We start from the raw sequence: 20,407 nt of genomic DNA on the forward strand, positions 1-20,407 counted from the left end.
TCTCTAGTCACCAAAGCCCAACAAATTGGTATAGTCCATTTCTACCACTGTTTTGGGTTGCCTGTTTCTGTCTTATCGCTGAGTTACTTCAATACTCAGCCTCACCTTAAATCACTAGTGTCTCTTCACAGGCTCTCACTTTATTTCTTTTTTTTTTTTTTTAGAAACTGGAGATTTTTTTTTTTTTAAGTAGGTGACTTTACGAGTGACCTTAGGAGCTCTGTTCTCAGGAATTCTGTATGTTCCTGAATATGAATTCCAAAGTTGATATTTGGAACTCCCCAGATCCTGTGGGGTCTGGGTGACTGTATATGTGGTTAGAGATGGTTGGGAAGGTGAGACAAATCCATGTTCTGACAAGGAGATTTGTTAAGAGAATATAGAATTCCAGAGCTATAGAATATATTGTCCTGTCATTCAGGAACTCTGCTACTTATTTAGGTTCATGTTCTGGAGTTTACTTCAGTGATATGGGGAAGGAGGATTTTTTTTATGCCTTCAATCTATATCTTCATTGATTTCATAACAGTGTACCTATTGATTAAAATATATCATACTTGGTAAAGAAAAAGACTCATTTGAGACAGAAGATGGCTTCAGATCATTCTTTCCCCCTCTTTAGACCTTTCTTTTGTAGGAGTGGTGGGAGATGAACTGTAGATACTCTGCAAGGGCCCTCTTTCTCTGATCTTCTAGGATCCTATCTGTGATTGTTTCTGAAGAGGAAGTGGTTGTTTAAAGTTCTGTTGCAACCTATGGTGACTCTATGGTGATTCAGACTGGGTTTCTGTTGAGATGTTAAGGAAAAAGGAGGGTTTTAGAAGATTTGGGGTGAAGGAGCTGGAGGAGTCTGCTCCTCTTAGGTGGGGGTAGTTTGTATCTGCAAGGGTAAGCACTCAAAACCAATTGGAGATATGTGGGAATTACTTGTTGCTGGGAACAATCTTTTTCCACTTGAATGAAGTGGGCAGATTGAAGAGGAGGGTTGGAAGATTTCATGTTTAACAGGGATCTCTAATCTGCATCTTTTACTTCTCCCTGGGTTTCATGACTCTTGATACTTGGAAGAACAGGGTCTCGCTATGTAGCCCAGGGTAGTCTTGAACTCACTGTGTAGCCCAGGCTGGCCTCAAATTTGCTGCAGTCCTCCTGCCTCAGCCTCCCAAGTACTGGGACTACAGGTGTGCGCCACCACACCCAGCTTGGGCCAATCTCTTATATCAATGTGTTCAGTAAACATTTAATGGGAGATTGGGTTTACTTAATATCCTTTTCTGAGCCTTGTTTTTCCCACCTGTAAACTTGCAGGGTAGAGAGGAGACTTACCGTTACTTTTGGCATTGACCTTCAGAACTTCTGTAATGAATGTAAGAAACTAATGTAACAAGTCAACTGGGAGAGGTTGGGGAAGAGGAGGAACCTGGTATGTATTGGCCTTCTCCCATTCAAAGACAGTAGGTGGTCAGCAGGATCATGGGTTCTTGCTGTAAGGCAGCCTCACATTTACAAAAGTAAATACAGAAAGCCTGTAGCCGAAGATGGGCCTTGCTTCTTCCTGGATTCAGTTAAAGGAAGACTGCACACTGGTAAAGAGCCACAGTTCCTAACACCTGGAAGAATTTGAGACTCTCAGTTCCAGTTCTGAGAGGTCTTTTGGTCCACTTTCTATACAAAGTAGGAACTAGATCACAATATCTCTACTCCTAGCAACCCTTATAAATTATTATTCTGATTCTGGTTCATTCTGATTCAACCCCTACTCTAACACTTATTGGGCAAGTTACCTCACCTCTTTAAACCTTGGTTTTCTCATCAGTAACATGAGACTAATAACCGTTTACATGCAGATTATTGTGAGGAGTAATTGGAATAATATTTGTAAAAGCATGGATGGGAAGCCCAGAGCCACAGTCTGTTGGCTTTACTATCCTATCACTGTGTAGTCAGTGAGGTATCTGTGTGTAGGACCTCTAGAGACTTGCAAAGCTCAGTTTGAAAACCTCTGATATAGCCAGTCATGGTGGCTCATGCCTGTAATTCCCAGCATTTGGGAAGTTGAGACTGAAGATTCTCAAATTCAAGCCCACTCTGGGATATGTAACAAGCCCCTGTCTCAAAAACCCCAAAACAAGCACACAGACCACAACCTCTGATCTAGTCCCATATTTTTGTTTTGTAGATGACGTAACACAGTGTCACTCAGTGCCCAGTCCCAGGTTCCTCACATAATGTGTTTTCCTAAACAGTCCCTTCATTGTCCATGTCAGTCTTCTCTGGAATACTCTATTTGATCAATAGCTATCATTATGTATTCCAGTTATGGTCTGCCTTGTACAGGGTACTATTACCATGTTTTGATTTTACACACCTGAGATTGTATTAGCCTCATTAGCAGCTACACTCTACCACTTGGCCCACAGTCTTTCATTAACAACTAAGATTGTGCTATTATTTTCTTTTTCTTTTTGTTATTATTTTCCAGTAAACTATATGTCCCCTGAGCTGTACTTATGTATTTGTCCCCTTGTTTTTTGAACCTGGGTATGGTTCACAGCACTTGACAGATGAGGAACGTGAGACTCAGAAAGTAGAAATGGTTTGGTCAGGGTCAGATATATATCTGATATAATTTTTTTCTGGATAGGAGGACACTTATATTCCTTATTCCAGACATTGTGCTTTTACTTATAAAACCTTAACTTTGGCAATTTGCCACCTGTCTAGTCAGTAGTTTACTCAGAAGGTGTGGGATTGGTTTGGGGAATGCTGACTATAATATATAATGCTAAAGACATTAAAGCACAAAGCTCAAATAAGTGACATACTTTCTTTACCTAAGATATACTCATTCATCTATTCATTAGACAAATTTTTAACTGAATATCTACAGTATATGTATATAGTCTGCACACCAAAACTCTGGGGGCTATGGGGCATTACCAAGGGGACCAGTAAGGAGGAACTTACAATAATTTAGACAAGATTTGATAATAGAGATAGTGGTAGATGTTATGAAAAATGATTTTGGATATTTTTTTTTGGTACCGGAAATCGAACTCAGGTCCTTGCGCTTGCACAGCAGGTGGCGAAACCACTGAGCTAAATCCCCGGACCTGATTTTGGATATTTTGAAGGCAGAGTCAAAAGGATTTATTGATAAACTTTATTTTTAAGGTTTTTGTTTTTGTCTGTGCAATGGAAACATGGAATTTCCATTACTTGAGATGCAGAAGATATTGGGAGGAGAAGCTCTTGGGGAAGAATCAGGAATTTGTGTTTCATACACAGGGATATAAAATTGCAGTGGTGACAAGTGCTAGGGAGACATTGAAGAGTTTCAAGTAGGGGTGTGACACATTAGATTTACATTTTGAAAAGATCACTTTCTTGATAAAGTGAAGAATAAGCCCAGCTTGGGGTTCTGTAAGCAGAGGCCCTCAATGCTTTGGAATCTGCAAGTGATGACATCCTTGTAAGCTTCAGTTTCCTGACCTTTCAAATGAGGTAGCAAATTTTGTTCCATCAACCTCAAAAGATTGCCATACAGATCAGCTGAGATAGATGATGAATAAATACACTAAAAAGACTTATTGCTATGAGAATTATAAAATTCTCAAAATTATTTTTAAAAGTTGCAAATGTAAGACAAATAACTATTTTCCCTGATCCCCTTGAGGTTAAGATGTAGAGCCCCGAATACTTCAATATATATTTATAACAAATAAAAACATTATTTTCTATAACATAAGATAGCTATCAAAATAAATAAATCAATATTCGTATATCACTACCAACTAATCCTTAGACTCCACTACAGTTTTGCCAAGTAGTCCCAATAATGTCCTTTATAATAAAAAGGTCCAGAAAAAAGCACACATACATAATATACAGTTGTTATGTCTTTTTAGTCTTCTTCAATCTAGAATACTTCTTTAGTCTTTACTTGACTTTCATGGTCTTGACATTGTATATTTTCAGATTTACAATCAACAAAATGTAGCTTAAGTACTAAAGTGAATTGGTTGCTATTTTTTTTACACTGTAGTTGATATATATTCTTAAATTTCATAAACATTTTAGCAGGGACCAAATTGTTGCCACTTTTAAATTTTACAAAGTAATATATGTGTGTGTGTATATATATATATATATATATATATATATATATATATATATGTATATGTGTGTGTGTGCCTGTGTGTGTGTGTACTTTTCTTTTTGAGAGAGTCTTGCTGTGTAGTTTAGGCTGGTCTTGAATTCACTATGTAGCTCAGGCTCGCCTCAAACTCACAATGTTCCTCCTACCTCTGCCTCCTAAATGCCAGATTACAGGCATGAGCCATTATGTCAGCCTATTTTTATTTTTTATTTTTTTAAGTTAGAGATTTTAAATGTGAAATCCAGATTTGGTGAAAATCTATCCAATTGTTTTCACATGACATGGAACCAGCTGACAGAAATCTAATTTTACTTATATGGATATCACTGCCCCATAGATAATCCACTAACTTCTAACAGCAGGTTTTAAATTTTTATAAATATTTATGGATATGTGTCAGGCACTATAATAAGTGTTTAGAGTGTAGCATTCAACAGGAGAAATCTCATTCTTGCCCTTAGTGGAGCTCACAATCTGATGGAGTAAATATTTTTGCTTATGAACTATAATTTTTTTCCTTTTTTTTTTGGTACCAGGGATTGAACTCAGGACCTTATGCTTGCGAGGCAGGTGGCGGCACCACTGAGCTAAATCCCTGGCCCTGTGAACTGTAATTTTATTTAGGGATGCCATGTTGGAAACAATATGCTTTTCCTTATTTTTTTTCCCACTTTTTTTTTTTTGAGACAGGATCTGGCTATTAATTCAATCTGGCCTTGAACTCACTATGTAGCCAGGTTGGCTTCAAACTCAAGGCAATCCTCCTGCCTCAGCCTCCCAAGTGCTGGGATTACAGGTGTGTACCACCACACCCAGCTTAATTTTCTTTACTTTGAGGATGTTAGGGAACATGTCTCCAGGATCAAATGGATGTACAAGTGTTCTGGCGACAACTGATACAAAGACTATGAAGGTGGACATAGGAGAGCTTCCTTACTTGAAGTTTTGGATCTTTCAGAAAGTTTTCAGGAGACTGAAGAGATCATGGTAACTGTGGTGTTTGCCATAGTCTAAAGTTCAAAGTGGATGGGATTCTCCTCTTCAGTTTCTTGTAGTTCTCCTGGAGATTAAGAGAGAGGCTTCTCCATGTTCTTTTGGGTAGAGACCTAGTTACAAATTTGCCTTTAACCTCTTGTATGGTATTAAACCTACTGCTAAAGTACTGTGAGGATTGGGTAAATGAATGTCCTGTATAACAGTTTTATACTGTATTGAGGTGAAGAGTTAGCTGTATCTGTATGCATTTACTTAACAATCATGTGAGGCAGACGCGGCAGGTTTCATTACTTTTCTTTGGTCTCTACTTAAGCTAAGTTTGTTCTTTTTTGCTTTTATTCTCTTCTCCATATAAAGAAGTAAGTATGGGATTTTCATATGAGTCCCAAACCCTGAATCTCAGCTCCAGTCTTTTCCATAGTAGAGTGCAGAAACCACTGAGCTCAGTTTAGGGACTCAAAAAACTCTTCTTGACATGACCCTAAATTTCATTCTACAAGTTCCACACTCTTGCTCTCTGTGTCCCTCTTTTCTTTGAAACTGTTTTTTGAGGGTCCATTCCCCTGAAGCTGGAAGGGAAAAATAGAATCAAAGAGCTTAAATTATATTAGAGATTTTCCAGTCTCACACCAACCTATCCCCTCCTCTCACTTCTCTTCTCCCAACTTACACTTTGCAGAGAAAGAAATTGAAGCTCAGTTTGTACAAATTCATACATTGAAGTAGGGGCAAGCAATAAATCTAAATCTGGTGGCTCTATATTCAGAGCCCGAGATTCTTAACTTTTAAGTGCATAAATAAGTAACTGAGAATCCTGTTAGAAGTCTATGACCCCACCTCATCCTGTTGAATCAGAATCTCCAGAAGATAAAGCCTCCAAATTGTATTTTTACAACTTCCTCAGACAATTCTGATGTGGAGGTAGAATACCACGGAAAAATAATGACTTGGGGGCTGAATGTGTAAATCAGTGGTAGTGTGTGTGCTTAGCATATATGAGGTCTTAGGTTCACCCTTCCCCTCATAATAAGTTTGGGTGAAGAAAGACTCGAATATTATATTCTTTTTTTTGTTGTTGTTAGCAGGGATTGAACTCGGGTCCTTGCGCTTGCTCAGCAGGCGGTATTATATTCTTTATAACATGGCAGAAGGGTGATTGTGAAAGACAGTGGGAAAGAGAAACCAACTCCAGATTTCCTCATGGATCAGTGTTAGGAAGGATTACATATGGAAGTGGAGGATCTAGACATTTATTCTTTTACAATTCTCTTGCTCAGGTATCCACAAAAAAAGAGTACTGAAGGGCTGGGGGATTTAGCTCAGTGGCACCACCCCTGGCTCACATGTGCAAGGTCCTGAGGTCAATCCCTGGTACCAAAAAAAAAAAAGAGTATTGAGGACTAATTGTTTAAACTGTGCTATTTACCTAGATTACAAAGAACCATGGTAATAAATTTTTTTGCATATATCTATTATTTTTAAGGGACCTGATGAACATGTAAAATGTGCCCCAGGCTGTTCTTCCCACATTCCTTTCCTCTTTAGGCATATTCTTCTTTTAGGCAGTATTCCAAATGCTGTGATAATAAAGGATTTGAGAGAGCTGTCCTCATTCACTTGTTATGAGTAAGGCCAGCATGCATCATGGTCTGATAGGAACAAGTATGATTTTTCTCCTGTAAGTAGGCAAGTAGGTAGTGAGAAAAGGGTTACTTTCTGTACTGTCCTGTGTTCTATTTCTCAACAGAGAAGAGGTGCAGAGTTCAGTTGGCACCAAAGTTACCTTGGCCAAAGGAAACAGGGACAAGTCTCTGGATCAAGGCGTGAAAATAGCTGGCAAGTGGACAGGGTCTAATAATAGCATGGACTACAGGGCAAGAGTCCCATACCTTGAACCTCAGCTCCAGGGCTGCCTTCCAGTCTCTCTCATGGCAGAGTCCAGGACTGAGCCCACTATAGGGGTTGAGGAAATTCTTCTTGAAACAACTTTGACTTTCACTGTAAAAGTTTCCGTCCTTTTTTTTTTTTTTGTACCAGGGATCGAACTTGGGTCCTTGTGCTTGCGCGGCAAGCAGTGAAACCACTGAGCTAAATCCCCGGCCCCTCATAGTCTTTTTGTTTCTGCTGTTTCCCCTGCCTGGCCAGCATCTATCTTGTTTGTCTAGGTTCTCTCTTATTCCCTACTTCCTTCATATTTCCTCTCTCTGATCAGCCTGGATCCAGCTGATCATCTGAACAGAGATAAGCTTGTTCATTCATTATTTTATCTATTGACTTCACAATTATGCATTAAGTACCCTCTATATATTAAACTTCATGCTAGGCACTGAGGAGGAAACAGACAAAAAGATGTTTTGCCTGCTGTTAGGGAACTCAATATCCAGTGGGGGAAACAGCTAGAAGAAAAAAAAGTATCAATAAATCCATAGGCAAGAATAAATAAATAAATAAATAGTGCTAAATTTTCCTTTCCTTCCTTCCTTCCTTCCTTCCTTCCTTCCTTCCTTCCTTCCTTCTTTCCTTCTTTCCTTCTTTCCTTCCTCCCTACCTCCCTACCTTTCTTTCTTCTTTGTTCTTCCCTCCCTTCCTTCCTCCCTGGGAATTAAACCCAGGGCCTTATTCACACTTGGCAACTAATGTACCATTGAGCTACATCCTATCCCAGTGCTAAATCTTTCTGATGAATGGTTATGATCTTTCTGCAAAGGAAGACTTATAAAGATGTCTGCTCTTTCCAAATAAATCTGTATGTTTATTGAAAGTCCAATCAAAAATTACAATGACATTTTAATTGAAATATAATTCATACCAAGTAATTCAATAATTTAAAGTGTACACTTCAGTGATTTTTAGTGTATTCACAAAGGTGTATAGCCATTACCACAATCAATTTTAAAACATTTCACCACCCCAAAAAAGAAGCCTCATTCTCATTAGCAGGCACTCCTTATTCCCTCCCAACTTTACCCACTTCAGCCCTTGACAACCACTAATCTACTCTCTGGCTCTGGTTCTGATTATTCTGGACAGTTTGGGGGGTTTCTTTTCTTTTCTCTTCTTTTATTTTTTGAGATAAGGTCTTACTACAAACTACAAAGTTCAGGCTGACCTTGAACTGACTGTGAGCCCAGGCTGGGCTTAAACTCATGGCAATCCTGACTCAGCCCTACCACCATGCCCAGCCAATTGTAGATATTTTATGTAAATGGAATCATGTAATACATGGCCTTTTGTGTCTAGCTTCTTTCACATAATATAATGTTTTTTTCAGTACCAGGGATCGAACTCAGGACCTTAAACTTGTGAGGCAGGCGCAGTGCTACTGAGCTAAATCCCTGGCCCCTCACATAGTATAATGTTTTTAATGTTCCTCTATTTTATTGTAGCATCACATATCAGGAATTCATCCTTTTTATGGATAATATTTCATTGCATTAATATACTATATTTTTATTTATATATTTATGTGTACTATATTTTATTTACTGTATTTTAATAGTTACTATATTTTTATATATTCCTCAACTGATAGACATTTGGGTTGTTTCTACTTTTTGATATGAATAATGGTCATATGAACATTTGTATACAAATTTTTGTATGAATGTTTGCTTTGAATTCTCTTGGATATTTAATTAGTAGTGTAGTTGTTGAGTCATACGGTAACTGTTTTTCTTTTCTTTTCTTTTCTTTTCTTTTGTTTTGTTTTCTTTCTTTGAGACAAGGTCTCACTATGTAGTCCTGGCTGGCCTAGAACTCCCTATACAGTGTAGTCCAGACGAACCTTGAACTCAGATCCTCCTACCTTAGCCTCACAGGTGGTGGGATTACAGGAATGCACCACCACACCAGCTATATTTAACTTTTTGAGGAATTGCCAGACTGTTTTCCAAAGTGGCTGAATCATTTTGTTTTCCTATTTGCAAAATATGGCATTTCTAATTTCTCTCCATAGTTATCAATACTTGTTATATGTCTGTTTGATTATAGTCATCCTAGTTAGTGTGAAGTGTATTTATAGTTACTGGAAAGTCCTTCAAGATTCAGAGTTTATTCCAATTTTTAAATACAGAATTGGATGAAACTGCATTAGGGTCTTCAAGCTAGATATCACTAGAAACCAGGAATCTATGGTGTTTTAGACAGGAACATTTTTTACAAAAGTGAGGGAGACACCAACAGAATGATGAATTTCTGACAACTACACTAAAAGTCCATTCTTGGTAGTCTTCAACACCACAGTTTTAGTGCTCTTGCAGTTTTATTTACTTGTTTCAGTACTGGGGATTGAGCCTAGGTCTTTCTCACTGAGCTGCGTTCTCAGCCCTGTGTTATTTTCTGAGACAGGGTCTTGCTAAGTCATTAAGTTGCCTAGCCTAGGCTCTAATTTTCAGTCCTCTTGCCTCAACCTTCAGAGTTCTGGGATTAGAAACATGTGCGACTATGCCCATCTGCCTCTTTTACTTTGATTTTCTTCTCTATACCTTGTTTTTTGGCTTTGGAAACCAACATCACCTTTTTGGAGGCCAAGTCATTTAGGAGGAGAATGCCCTGAACTTGAGACATTTAGACCTTACAACAATACTGTCCAATATGATAGCCATTAGGCACACGTAGTTACTGATTTATAAAGTAATGAAAAGAAAATTTAAGAATCAGTTTTTCAAAGACATTTTAAAAGTTCAATAGCTATGTGTGCCTAGTGATTACCATACTGGACAACACTTCTATAGAATAATGTTGCTAGTAATGTCCTGAGTAACCCGGAGGCCATCACTTCCCATTTCTGTGTCTTAGGTTTCTCATTTATAGATAAATAAGAGTGGTAAATCTCAAAAGCTCCATCCTCCTTTAGCATTCTAAGTGATTTGTGATCCAGTCAGTTTTGGGGTATGTCTCTATCCACCTACTTTTTAATCTTTTCCTTCACTGCACCAACAGCAGAAATACCCAGAGGAGGCATTAGGCTGCTAATTTGTCATTAGGTTGCTTCTACTCCATGCTCCCTTGGTGAAAGGGAAAATGACTTGAGGGTATACTTACATCAGAGAGCCTCACATTTGTGAAGTACTTTATGGATCATAGAACTCTTCCACATTATTTCTTCATTTTATAGAATAAAAGAATCTTAACTTTGGAAGGGCCTTATAAGTCATCTCAAGTTAGGTATAGTGATGCATTTACACCTGTAATCCCAGCACTCTGGGTGGCTGAGGCAGGAGAATCACAAGTTCAATATTCAATGAACATGAATTATAGGGGGAGCTTGTACGGTCCCTGTGCCCTGGAAAATGATCTAGTAGAAGTAGGTGTTAGAGTTTCCCTGGCCAAACTGAACAATCCTATCCTGCAGCTATGTGGGGCAGGACCTTAGAATCTGCATTATTAACCCTATCTGACCATATTTTGGGAAGCATTGGTCTTGGTTTCTCCATATGGTAGAGTCTGCCTTTTAGTATCCTTGCAGATCCCAAATTCTACATGATATCTTCAGGGTTAGGGAGCTTCTAAAAGAGTACTTCCCATCTTGGATAACTGACAGATTTTAAGGATTTCTTTATACTGAGCTCTCCCAACTGACTTAGCTGTACAGTTTATAGTTATGTACTACCACTCTGCTGCTTTCCCTTAATAATCTTTCACATTCATTCGTTCATTCAGAAAAATATATTGAGTGCCTACTGTATTACAAGGTCCTGTGCAAGATACCAGAAAGTCAAGAGCAACTTGCCTCTGCCTTCAGAAACTATCTTTTGTCTATTGAGGGAGACAGACAATTAAAACAAAACAAAAAGGTAAATAACAGAGGATGTATAGCTTGATTAATTTCTGGTTTTGTTTTATTTTGGGTACTGGGGATTGAACCCAGAGATTTGCCTAGGAGTATAGCTTGAAGCTGGGTGTGGTGGTGCACACTTATGATCCCAGCACTTGGGAAGCTGAAGCAGGAGGATTGCCTCGAGTTCCAGGCCAGCCTGAACAACACAGTGAGACCCTGTCTCAAAAAAGCCAAAAATAAAATAAAATAGTATAGCTTGAGAAAAATGCTATGAAGAGGGTAAACAGAATGTTGTAATGAAGAATAACAGGCAAGACTGAGAGAAGAAATCTCATCACGGAGGTGACATGTAAGCTGAGATATGAAACACAAGAAAGGGCAATTCAAAGAGATGGAGGAAGGTAATATAAAAGAACATGGTATGTTCTATTGTCAGAAGGCCAGTGTGTTTGGAGCCTAGCAAGAAGAAAGGGAGAATGGCACAAGATGAAGTTGGAGAGGGTACAAAGTATAGAAGTTTGGATTTTCTTCTATGCCAGGGAAGCCAATAAAGAGTTCCAAGGAGAAAGTGATATGGTCTGATTTAAGTTTTTAATAGATCATTCTGAGTGATATGTGGATTGGAAGGGGCAAGAGTGAAGTGAGGGACCAGTTAGGGACCACTGTGGTCATCCAGGCAACAAAGCTGGCTTGATCTAGGGTAGAGGCAACAGAGACACAGATACTTGAGTGCAATCATATTCCTTAACATCTTCTCTTTTTCAAACTAAGCACCTCAGTTCAGTGTTACTTGTATAACAGGTTTGTATTTTTAATTTTTTTCTTCCAATGCTGGGGATTGAATCCAGGGCCTCACATGTGCTAGGCAAGTGCTCTGCCACTGAGCTACACTCCTATCCCTCCCATTTTTCTTTCTCTCAGCTCTTTCCTCCTATTATATGCCTTATTTGTAGGGAGTTAAAAATCTTCACTCCAATGCCTATATATGAAGAAGATAACCCTACTCTTCCATATTATTAATCAGTTATCAGTCTTTTCAATGATTTTACCATGACCCTTGGGTACCTATTGTAGCTGCTGTTCTTGGAGGACACAGAGAAGAAGAAATAATATCTACCCTCCATGAGCCCAGGATATAATGGGGAACAAAAGAGACCCATATAAATGTATTATGAGGCAAAAACAAATAAACCAAAAACATTACAAGGAAAGTGATATAAGGAAAAGGAAAATAGGGATGACTTCCTGGAAGATGTTAGTTTGGAGCATCTGAGGCTAAGGGGTAGGGTGTACTTTTATATGGGATGGACAAGGATTATCTCACTGAGAAGCCAACATCTCAGCAATGACTAAAAGATAGAAAATAAGTTGTGCAACTGTCTAGGGGAAGAATGCTCCAAATGGAGGACAAAGGCTATGAGGTTAAGCATATTTGGTATTTCTGCCATACACAAGGAAGGCCATGTGGCTGGGGCAGAAGGAGAAGAAAATAAGAGCGAACAATAATATCTGAAGATAGAGGTGGACTAGATCATTTAGAAACAAGTAAGCTGTTGTGAGGAGTTTGACTTTTATTCAAAATGATATGGGAAATGATCTGAGCTGTTTGAGTGAAAGAGTGACACAGTCTGACCTACCTAATGCTAGTGATATTGGAGTAGGATGGTAGAAATAAATGTGAATAGAAGTAGTCTAATTCTAAATATATTTTGAATCAATAATGGATTGAAGTAAATTTGGAAAGTATAAGGATGAGGTAGGTAGTTGAAAATGGATCCTTGGACGAAGAAGATGAGAAGGACCTAATGACGGTGTACTTAGGTTGTCCCACTAACTATATGGCCTCCAAGTATCGGCACAGTGGTTGGGTTTATAGCAAAGGTTCCCAATAAATAACCCACTAGCAAAATCTCTCATTAATAGTTTTGTCTAGCCCATAGTGTTTACAACTTCTAAAAATTAGTTGACAATAAGATAAAAAAATTAGTTGTCAATATTTTAAAATTCAAAAGTTTTGACCAAAATAAAAAAATAGGTTCCAGGTGTCTCTAAAAATTAGCAACATTGAGCCAGTGGGCAAAAGTTGACAGGAGCTAAATTTAGGTACTGGATGCCTCCTTTTGCCAGAGCATGTATTCTCAAGTTCTCTAGTCACTCCCCCTTCCTATTATTTCCCCCAAGCTAAGACTAAATGTTATTGCTACATGTGTTGCTGTTTTCGTATAGAAAAGTTAAGAGAAAGGGAACAATTCCTTGTTCATCAAGAAATTTTTTTCCTATGACTTACTTCACTTAATTTACATTACCTCCCTGGACTCTCTTAATTTCTGAGCTTGTAACTCCCAGTGTTGTGGAAAGAGGCCTAGATTCAGTCCTTGTCCCTGTTTTTGGCAACCTACTACTCTGTGACCCCAAGCATGGCTAATAGTCTCTTTGAATCCCAGAGTTAGGAACCAAACTGGATGTTCTGTAAAGAACATCTTAAAGAGCTTGGGATCTTGCAGTAAGCCAGTGAGTACCCTGCTCCCTCTTCCACCAGCCAGGGGCCTCAGCCTGGTGTATATATCAGAGAAAGAAGACACTGGAATGAGTAAGTACTTATATTAATTATGTATAACTTGACCCCATAGCCAGGGAGAGGAATGCACACTCTGTGTGTGTGTGTAGGTGGCTAGAAATGGACTCAAGGAAGATGTACTTGTATAGGTTGTGCTTATCTGTTCCTGTTCACCTTCTGTATACCAGGCTCAGATCTAGGTGTGAAGGATACAGCAGTGAACCACATAGATGAGGTCTCTGTTATCGTGGAGCTTATTTTCCAGTGAAAGACATAGATAACATTCAAATAAATAAATGAGATAATTTCCAATAATGGAAAGCTTCATGAAAAAATAAAACAATGATTTGAAAAAGAGTTTCTGAAAAGGCAAGGTGTGCACATGGGTGTTATGTAAATGTGGTACATGTACTTGCAGATGGGTCTAAGTTCTGGGTACACATGTTTATGCTTGTGTTCATCTGTGAAGATGAGCAGATTTGTGCTTACAATGGTTATATATTAGTATACATGATTTTATGCAAGTACACATTGGTGGGCTGGTATGTGGTACATATGTGGACACTCATGCATGGGGACATACATCAGTATTCAGCTGTAACTAGAGATGTTCTGGAGTTGCTGTAGCATTCGTCAGTGGGCCCATTAAGGAAATGGTTTTTCTGCCTCTGGTATTCAGGGCCATTTGCCAGCTTCCTTTCTCCTAGTTCCTTCCTACTTTAGTAAGCTCTCTGTGCTTGGCTCCTCTTAGCCCTATGAGAGTTAAAGCCAAGGAGAGGATAGAACCTGGCTTATCCAGCCAGAAGCTGGAAAGAGGCTGATAATCTTCTGTGTAACCTCTGTCAGTAAGAAAAGGCCTGGCTTCCCTGCCAGTCCCCATCGCTCACACTGTGAGGGAAAGAGTCCTGACTTGAAATCAGAAGACTTAAGGATCTATTCTTGGCTCTGCCACTTATTATTGTGTGACCTTGGCCAGATACTACATCTCTCTAGGTTTCAGTTTCCTCCTTCCTAAGTACTCTGGGTAGTAAGGAAGGAGAAGGAACACAATGGCCTCTAGTACTGAGGGGAGGCTGTGTGGCACTGTGTCTGAAAGAGGAGTATCATTCTGACCAGAGGCAATGACATTATCAAAAGTGTGGGGGTGGTCTTGAGCTTTGTGCATAAGGGAAGCCAGCAAGAAACCACTTAGAGTAAAATTCAAATTTACCACTGCCTGCAAGGTCCTACATGATTTGGCTGCTATTTGTTTTTCATTTTTACCCAACTTCTTGCTCATTATACTATAACCATAATGTTATTTCCATTAGATGCTCTTTCTGCCTAGAATGTTCTTCCCAAAAATTAATATGGTTACCTAGCTGGTGCCTATGGTTACCAGCTTTCTTATGCAGGTGTTAGCTGAAATACCACCTTCCCAGAGAGAGACCTTCTCTGACCCTCTTATCTGAAGCAGTTGGCACTTAATATTTATCAGTATTTAAAATGCACATATCTTTTGACCCAATAATTCATCCTACAAACACACTTGAAACTGATTTAATATTCTTGAAGCATTGATGGTTTAAACAAATTAGGGTACCTACAAATAGAAAACAAAGAGATTGAGCTTTTTTAGTTTTGGTTGAGAATATCAAGGTATATTGTTAAGTTTTAAGAAGCAAATAATTGATCCCTGCACTTAAGATATATACAGCTTATTGAATATAATTAAATTGAATATAATTTTTAAAAGATAAAGAATAATGCGTATTGTATGCCATCATTTGTGTACAAAATGAGAATATATAAACATAAATGTATATACATGTTTATATAATAGGCCTGTTCCTTGAGTTGAGTAGTTCTTCCACCTCCTGCCCTGTGCTAGATTGGAGACCGTGAGGTGCTTATTTCTTTTAAAGTCTGATTTTTTAAATTCAATTTTTAAATATCTGTCCTCAATAACATTTTATGAAAGATGCTAATGGTATAGGCTTCTTCCAAAGTGATTATTTTGGTCACTCCACACTAGCTGAGTTACCACTGGGCCTCCATTCTAGTAGGTGTGGCTCTGTTGGCAAACTGATTGTCTCTTAAAAGTTACACAAAATATTAGTAACAATAGTTGCTACTAGTCAGGGTGATTGGGAGATAGGAAAGGGAGGGACACTTATCATTACATATCTTTTTATACAATGCCCTTTGTATGTATTACTTATTTTTATAATCAGAAAATCAGAAAAAACATGGAGGGAAACATTCTTATACCTAAATTTTTGCATACAATCAAGATAGCTCCTAGGGCTGGGGATTTAGCTCAGTGGTTTCGCCACCTGCTGCGCAAGCGCAAGGACCGGAGTTTGATTCCCGGTACCAAAAAAAAAGATAGCTCCTTAAGAATGTGCTCCTTTTTTTGTTTTTTTTGAGACAGGGTCTCACTATATAGCCCAGGTTGACCTTGAACTTGGGGCGATCCTCCTGCCTCAGCCTCCTGAGTGCTGGGATTACAGGCATGCAGTAGCATGCCTGGTTTAAGAGTATGTATTTTTAGAAAGTATTTCTTCTCAGTCATTCATTGTTATATCATTCTGCTTAACCAGGTCAAAGCTAGGGAGGAGAGAAACAGAAATCACTTGCTAGAATGTGGAAGTTTTTTATGAATTTTTTTCCTTTTTGGTGGGACTGGGATTGAACCCAGGGCCTTGTATGTGTTAGATAGGTGCTCTACCACTGAGCATATTCCCAGCCAAAAAGGGGCGATTTTCAAACTTTAAATGTACGTTCGAATGACCTCTAACCTTGTGTCAGCTTGTTATGAAAAAGCAGATTCTTGGACTTTGTGGTTCTGATTCAGGAAGTCTGAGTTGAGGTCTAGAAATCTACATTTTAACAGATTTCCCAGGTAATTTGAGTACAAGTAATCTGGAGACCCAGATTTGATATATCATCAGAAAGACACATCTGTGATATTAATTTTTCTTAACACATGCAAGAGAAGGGACCATCACTATATTTTATCAACATAAAAAAATGAGGCTCAGGGCCAGGGATTTAGCTCAGTGGTTTCGCCGCCTGCTGTGCAAGCGCAAGGACCTGAGTTCAATCCCCCGTACCAAAAAAAAAAAAAAAAAAATGAGGCTCAGAGATGGACAGTACACTTTGCAATGACACAATGTATAAATGTACAAAGTGTTTTGAAAAGCCAAAGTGCAGTACCTGTCTAGTCAGTTCATAGTATGGGGGGAGATGCCTCACTCTCACAGGCCCAGGCATTAGTGTTACTAGGTGGATTTTATAACTGTTCCTGTCTCTTGTTTGAGGTCACAGCTTGTACCCCTAATCACTGGTTCTTTCTGGTATATCTCAGGGAGGGCAATGAGCCAGGAGAGACCACCCAGATCACATACCGTGAACTTCTGGTCCAAGTGTGTCAGTTCAGCAATGTTCTCCGTAAACAGGGTGAGTGTGAGGGTGTGGGAAAGGCTGGAGGGCTTGGCACTGGGATCTGAGGATTTGTGAGGAGAGAGAAATAAATGGAAGGAATTCGGTAATAGGGGAACAGAAAAAGTTAACTGGGAGAAGGGCCAGCTGAATGGATGGGAGCAAGTAGCAGCTCATTGTCAGGAAAGTTCATTGTCAACATTCTGTGTCTTTTACCTGCAGGCATTCAGAAGGGTGACCGGGTGGCCATCTACATGCCCATGATCTTGGAGCTCGTGGTAGCAATGCTGGCCTGTGCCCGTCTTGGGGCTTTGCACTCCATTGTGGTAGGAGTTTGGGCTGGTGAAATTGGGGAGGGGTTGAGAACATGGATCTGGAGAAGTAGGTTGGGCCTGGATGATGGAGGATCTTAAATAACAAACTGAGGAGCTTAGTGTGCTAACGTCATAGGTCTACATCAGTTATTCAGTTTCTTCTAGGACCCTGGCTTAGAGATCCTAAGTATTTCATGAACCACTACTTTCCTTGTTCACTCAGTCCCTGGGATCTCCCTCAGTTTTTCTTTCCTTCCCTAGTTTGCAGGATTCTCTGCAGAGTCCCTATGTGAACGGATCCTGGATTCCAGTTGTAGCCTTCTCATCACTGCAGGTGACTGATTCTCTCACTCTTTTTCCAGACCCCACCTTGAGTCTTAATCTCCAGTCAGCTCTTTGGTTTGGGGCTGCTTAGGATGGAGGGTAGGACTGCCTGCCCTTCCTCTTCAAGTCCCACCTCAGCTAACCCTCTGTCAGCCCAAATCAGCTACAAAAGCCAGAGTCAAGAGGCCCATTTAGGAAGGGCCCTGTGCACACTTTGCCCACTGGGGAGGATCATTCCTACTAAGTCCTGGAATGTCTGTTGCTCCCCAAAGATGCCTTCTACAGGGGGGAAAAACTTGTAAACCTGAAGGAGCTGGCTGACGAGTCACTGGAGAAGTGTCGGGAGAAGTAAGTTTGCTGGCCTATTGGCTACTGCCCTGGGTTGACTGGGCCTTTCCCCAGTGCCAGCTTCCCATTGTCCCCTCCTACCCTAGATGGACAGGGATGGGTCTTGCCAACTTCCCTTTTGAGCCAATCAGGTTACCACTTCAGGCTTTTCTTTCCTTCAGGGGTTTCCCAGTGAGATGCTGCATTGTGGTCAAGCACTTGGGGCGAGCAGAGCTTGGCATGAGTGACTCTCCCAGCCAATCTCCCCCAATGAAGAGGCCATGCCCGGATGTCCAGGTGAGTATGGCACTGTTATACCCTCCTCAGGGCTCGAATTTCCACCCATTTCCTGCCTAAGAAGTTCCTAAAGTCTTCTTTTGCTGCCTTATCATAATGCTAAGGCTCTGGAAGCAGTCGCAAGAATGCTTCCTGTGGCAGGGCTGGTTTAGAGCAGGGGACTTTGACCTTAAATATGAGAGGAAGGCCTTTGGACCTCAAGAACTTAACATGAGAGGTTGTGAAGGAGACTCTGCTGGTTGGGGTATCTTGACAGACACAGAAGACCCTCAGGGTTTGGGCTTGGATTAGAAATGTGCTAATTTGGATGACTGTATGTAGTCATTTCAACTGGAATATGATTTGAGGTGGGCTACCTTTCATGGCCTAGGGGATGGCTCTTGATAGCTTTGGATCCAGCACTTCTGGTGGGAGTAGTAGAAAAGCTCAGTGCTGGCCTTCAGGTCTGAGGGGCATAAGGCATGAAAGTTCTGAGGTCCAAAAGGATAGAAAGCCACTTAGATTCTCTGACATGAAGGAACCTGAGTGGTATTGGGGATAGAGATGCTGTAGTTTGGTTTAGGTAGGTTGGACAGCCCAATGAATGTTAGGGATCTGCATGCATAAGAGGTGGAATCAGATTTAGCAAAACAGAGGTAGGGGGAACCAGAGAAAGGGGAGCCAGAGGGATAAGAGGCATCCAGGGGTTTAGGACACACTCACCCTTCCTTCCTACTCCTCTATCCTTGAATCCTGCTCATCAGCCTTTCCATTCCATGGGCTCTTAACAGGGTAAGCTGAAAGAGAAATTCAAGCGCATCTGGCCCCAGGTATCCACTTCTGCACTGCCTTGGGCATAGCTTTCCTGTGTGCTTATCTGTGTGTCCAACTGCTCTTTGCCTGTTTGTCCCATTAGAGTGGCTGCCAGACCTCTCCCCCTTCCCCTTGCTCCTAGACACCTAGTAACATCCATGCCCTCCAAAGTGTTGTGAAATCAAATATCTATTGCTGCCTCTGTTGACTAGCATGGAGCAAGGAGCTCAGAGAGGTAGTAACAGACATCCCATTTCACTCCTGCTGCTCGGGACCTTTGTGGGAGAGGGAACCAGATAACCAGTCAGAAAGTATTTACTGTGCACTTAGCTGAATGGAGCCAGAAGAGACAAAGGAGGAGCAAATGGAGGAGGTACAGACCTTGGCCTTAGAATTCACCATCAAGTTGGGAAGTTAGACATGTATTACGAAAGAATGAGTTTTATACAGGACAGCAAAGAAAAAGATTCTAAAATATATTTGTATACTTCTTTGGGATTTAAAATTCCACATAACTCTTTGATGTGATTAAATATTAAAATTGAACCAAAGTTATACTCTAGGTGGTTCTAAGAAGAGAGATCCATAGGTGAATGCTCAAAACAGCTTAGTACAGAGGAGAGAGGAGACCTGGATTCCAGAGACCAATTCTTCGCTGTATGACCTTGTATAAGTCTCTTCTCCTCTCTAGGCCTCACTTTCATTAGTAATAGAGATGATAATACATACTTGAAAGAAAACAAAACATAAAGCTCACTGCTCCTATGAGTTTTACCATTTTTACAGGCTACCTGGCCCTAAGTCTAATGGCACCTTTTATGCTAATGGTACACCTTTCTCTATTCTTATTAGCACAGTGGAGACAGATCTGATTCCTAGAGAACCCTACTTTCCTTCTAAAACTCAGGCAAGGATCTAAGCCCTTCTTTTCAAAGAGCTAACAAATTTGGTAGTTTAGGGTATAAGCTCTGGAGCTAGACTACTCAGGTTCAAATCCTAGCAGATCTGCCATCTGCTACTGTGTAAAGTTGGGCAAGTTACTTAAGCTCTCTTGCTTCTGTTTCCCCATGTATTCTTATAGAGTTTTGTCAATATAGGTGCTTGGCACATAGTAACTAACCAGATAAATGTTAGCCATTATTACTTCCTTTGACAGTGCAACCTCACAGTTCTACCTTAGGCTTTAGGCTTCTGGGTTTTTGTTTCTTGGAGATAAAAACAGTTACCAAAAAAACCCAAACAGTATGAATATAGTCTTACAAAATCCAGTGTTTTTATTTGTTTCTTTGGGGTTTTTTTTTTTTTTGAGACATAGTTTGCTAAATAGTTTAGGCTGGCCTTGAACTCACTGTGTAGCACAGGCTGGCCTCGAACTCACCGTGTAGCACAGGCTGGCCTCAAACCTGTAGTGATCCTCCTGTCTGAGCCTCCTGAGTGCT

The 20,407-nt window shown here is 40.0% G+C and overlaps 1 protein-coding gene across 5 annotated transcripts in view; it reads left to right on the forward strand.

Moving 5' to 3' along the window:
* The window catches only part of Acss2 (acyl-CoA synthetase short chain family member 2), a 43,796-nt gene that overhangs the window by 11,675 nt on the left and 11,714 nt on the right, over nt 1–20,407 (forward strand). For 4 of the 5 annotated variants that reach the window (XM_087188923.1, XM_087188921.1, XM_087188922.1 and 1 more), the window contains exons 3-8: nt 16,841–16,932; nt 17,137–17,240; nt 17,490–17,562; nt 17,825–17,900; nt 18,062–18,176; nt 18,947–18,985. In XM_087188923.1, coding sequence (XP_087045049.1) covers nt 16,841–16,932; nt 17,137–17,240; nt 17,490–17,562; nt 17,825–17,900; nt 18,062–18,176; nt 18,947–18,985 — 499 coding nt within the window. The remainder of the gene's footprint in view (nt 1–16,840; nt 16,933–17,136; nt 17,241–17,489; nt 17,563–17,824; nt 17,901–18,061; nt 18,177–18,946; nt 18,986–20,407) is intronic. The other variant, XM_004867890.4, reaches the window with a different exon arrangement.

This window comes from Heterocephalus glaber, unplaced genomic scaffold (genome assembly GCF_053883595.1).
Source record: "Heterocephalus glaber isolate CG9 unplaced genomic scaffold, H.glaber_assembly_v1.0 deba00001532, whole genome shotgun sequence".
In the NCBI taxonomy this organism is placed as follows: Eukaryota; Metazoa; Chordata; class Mammalia; order Rodentia; family Bathyergidae; genus Heterocephalus; species Heterocephalus glaber.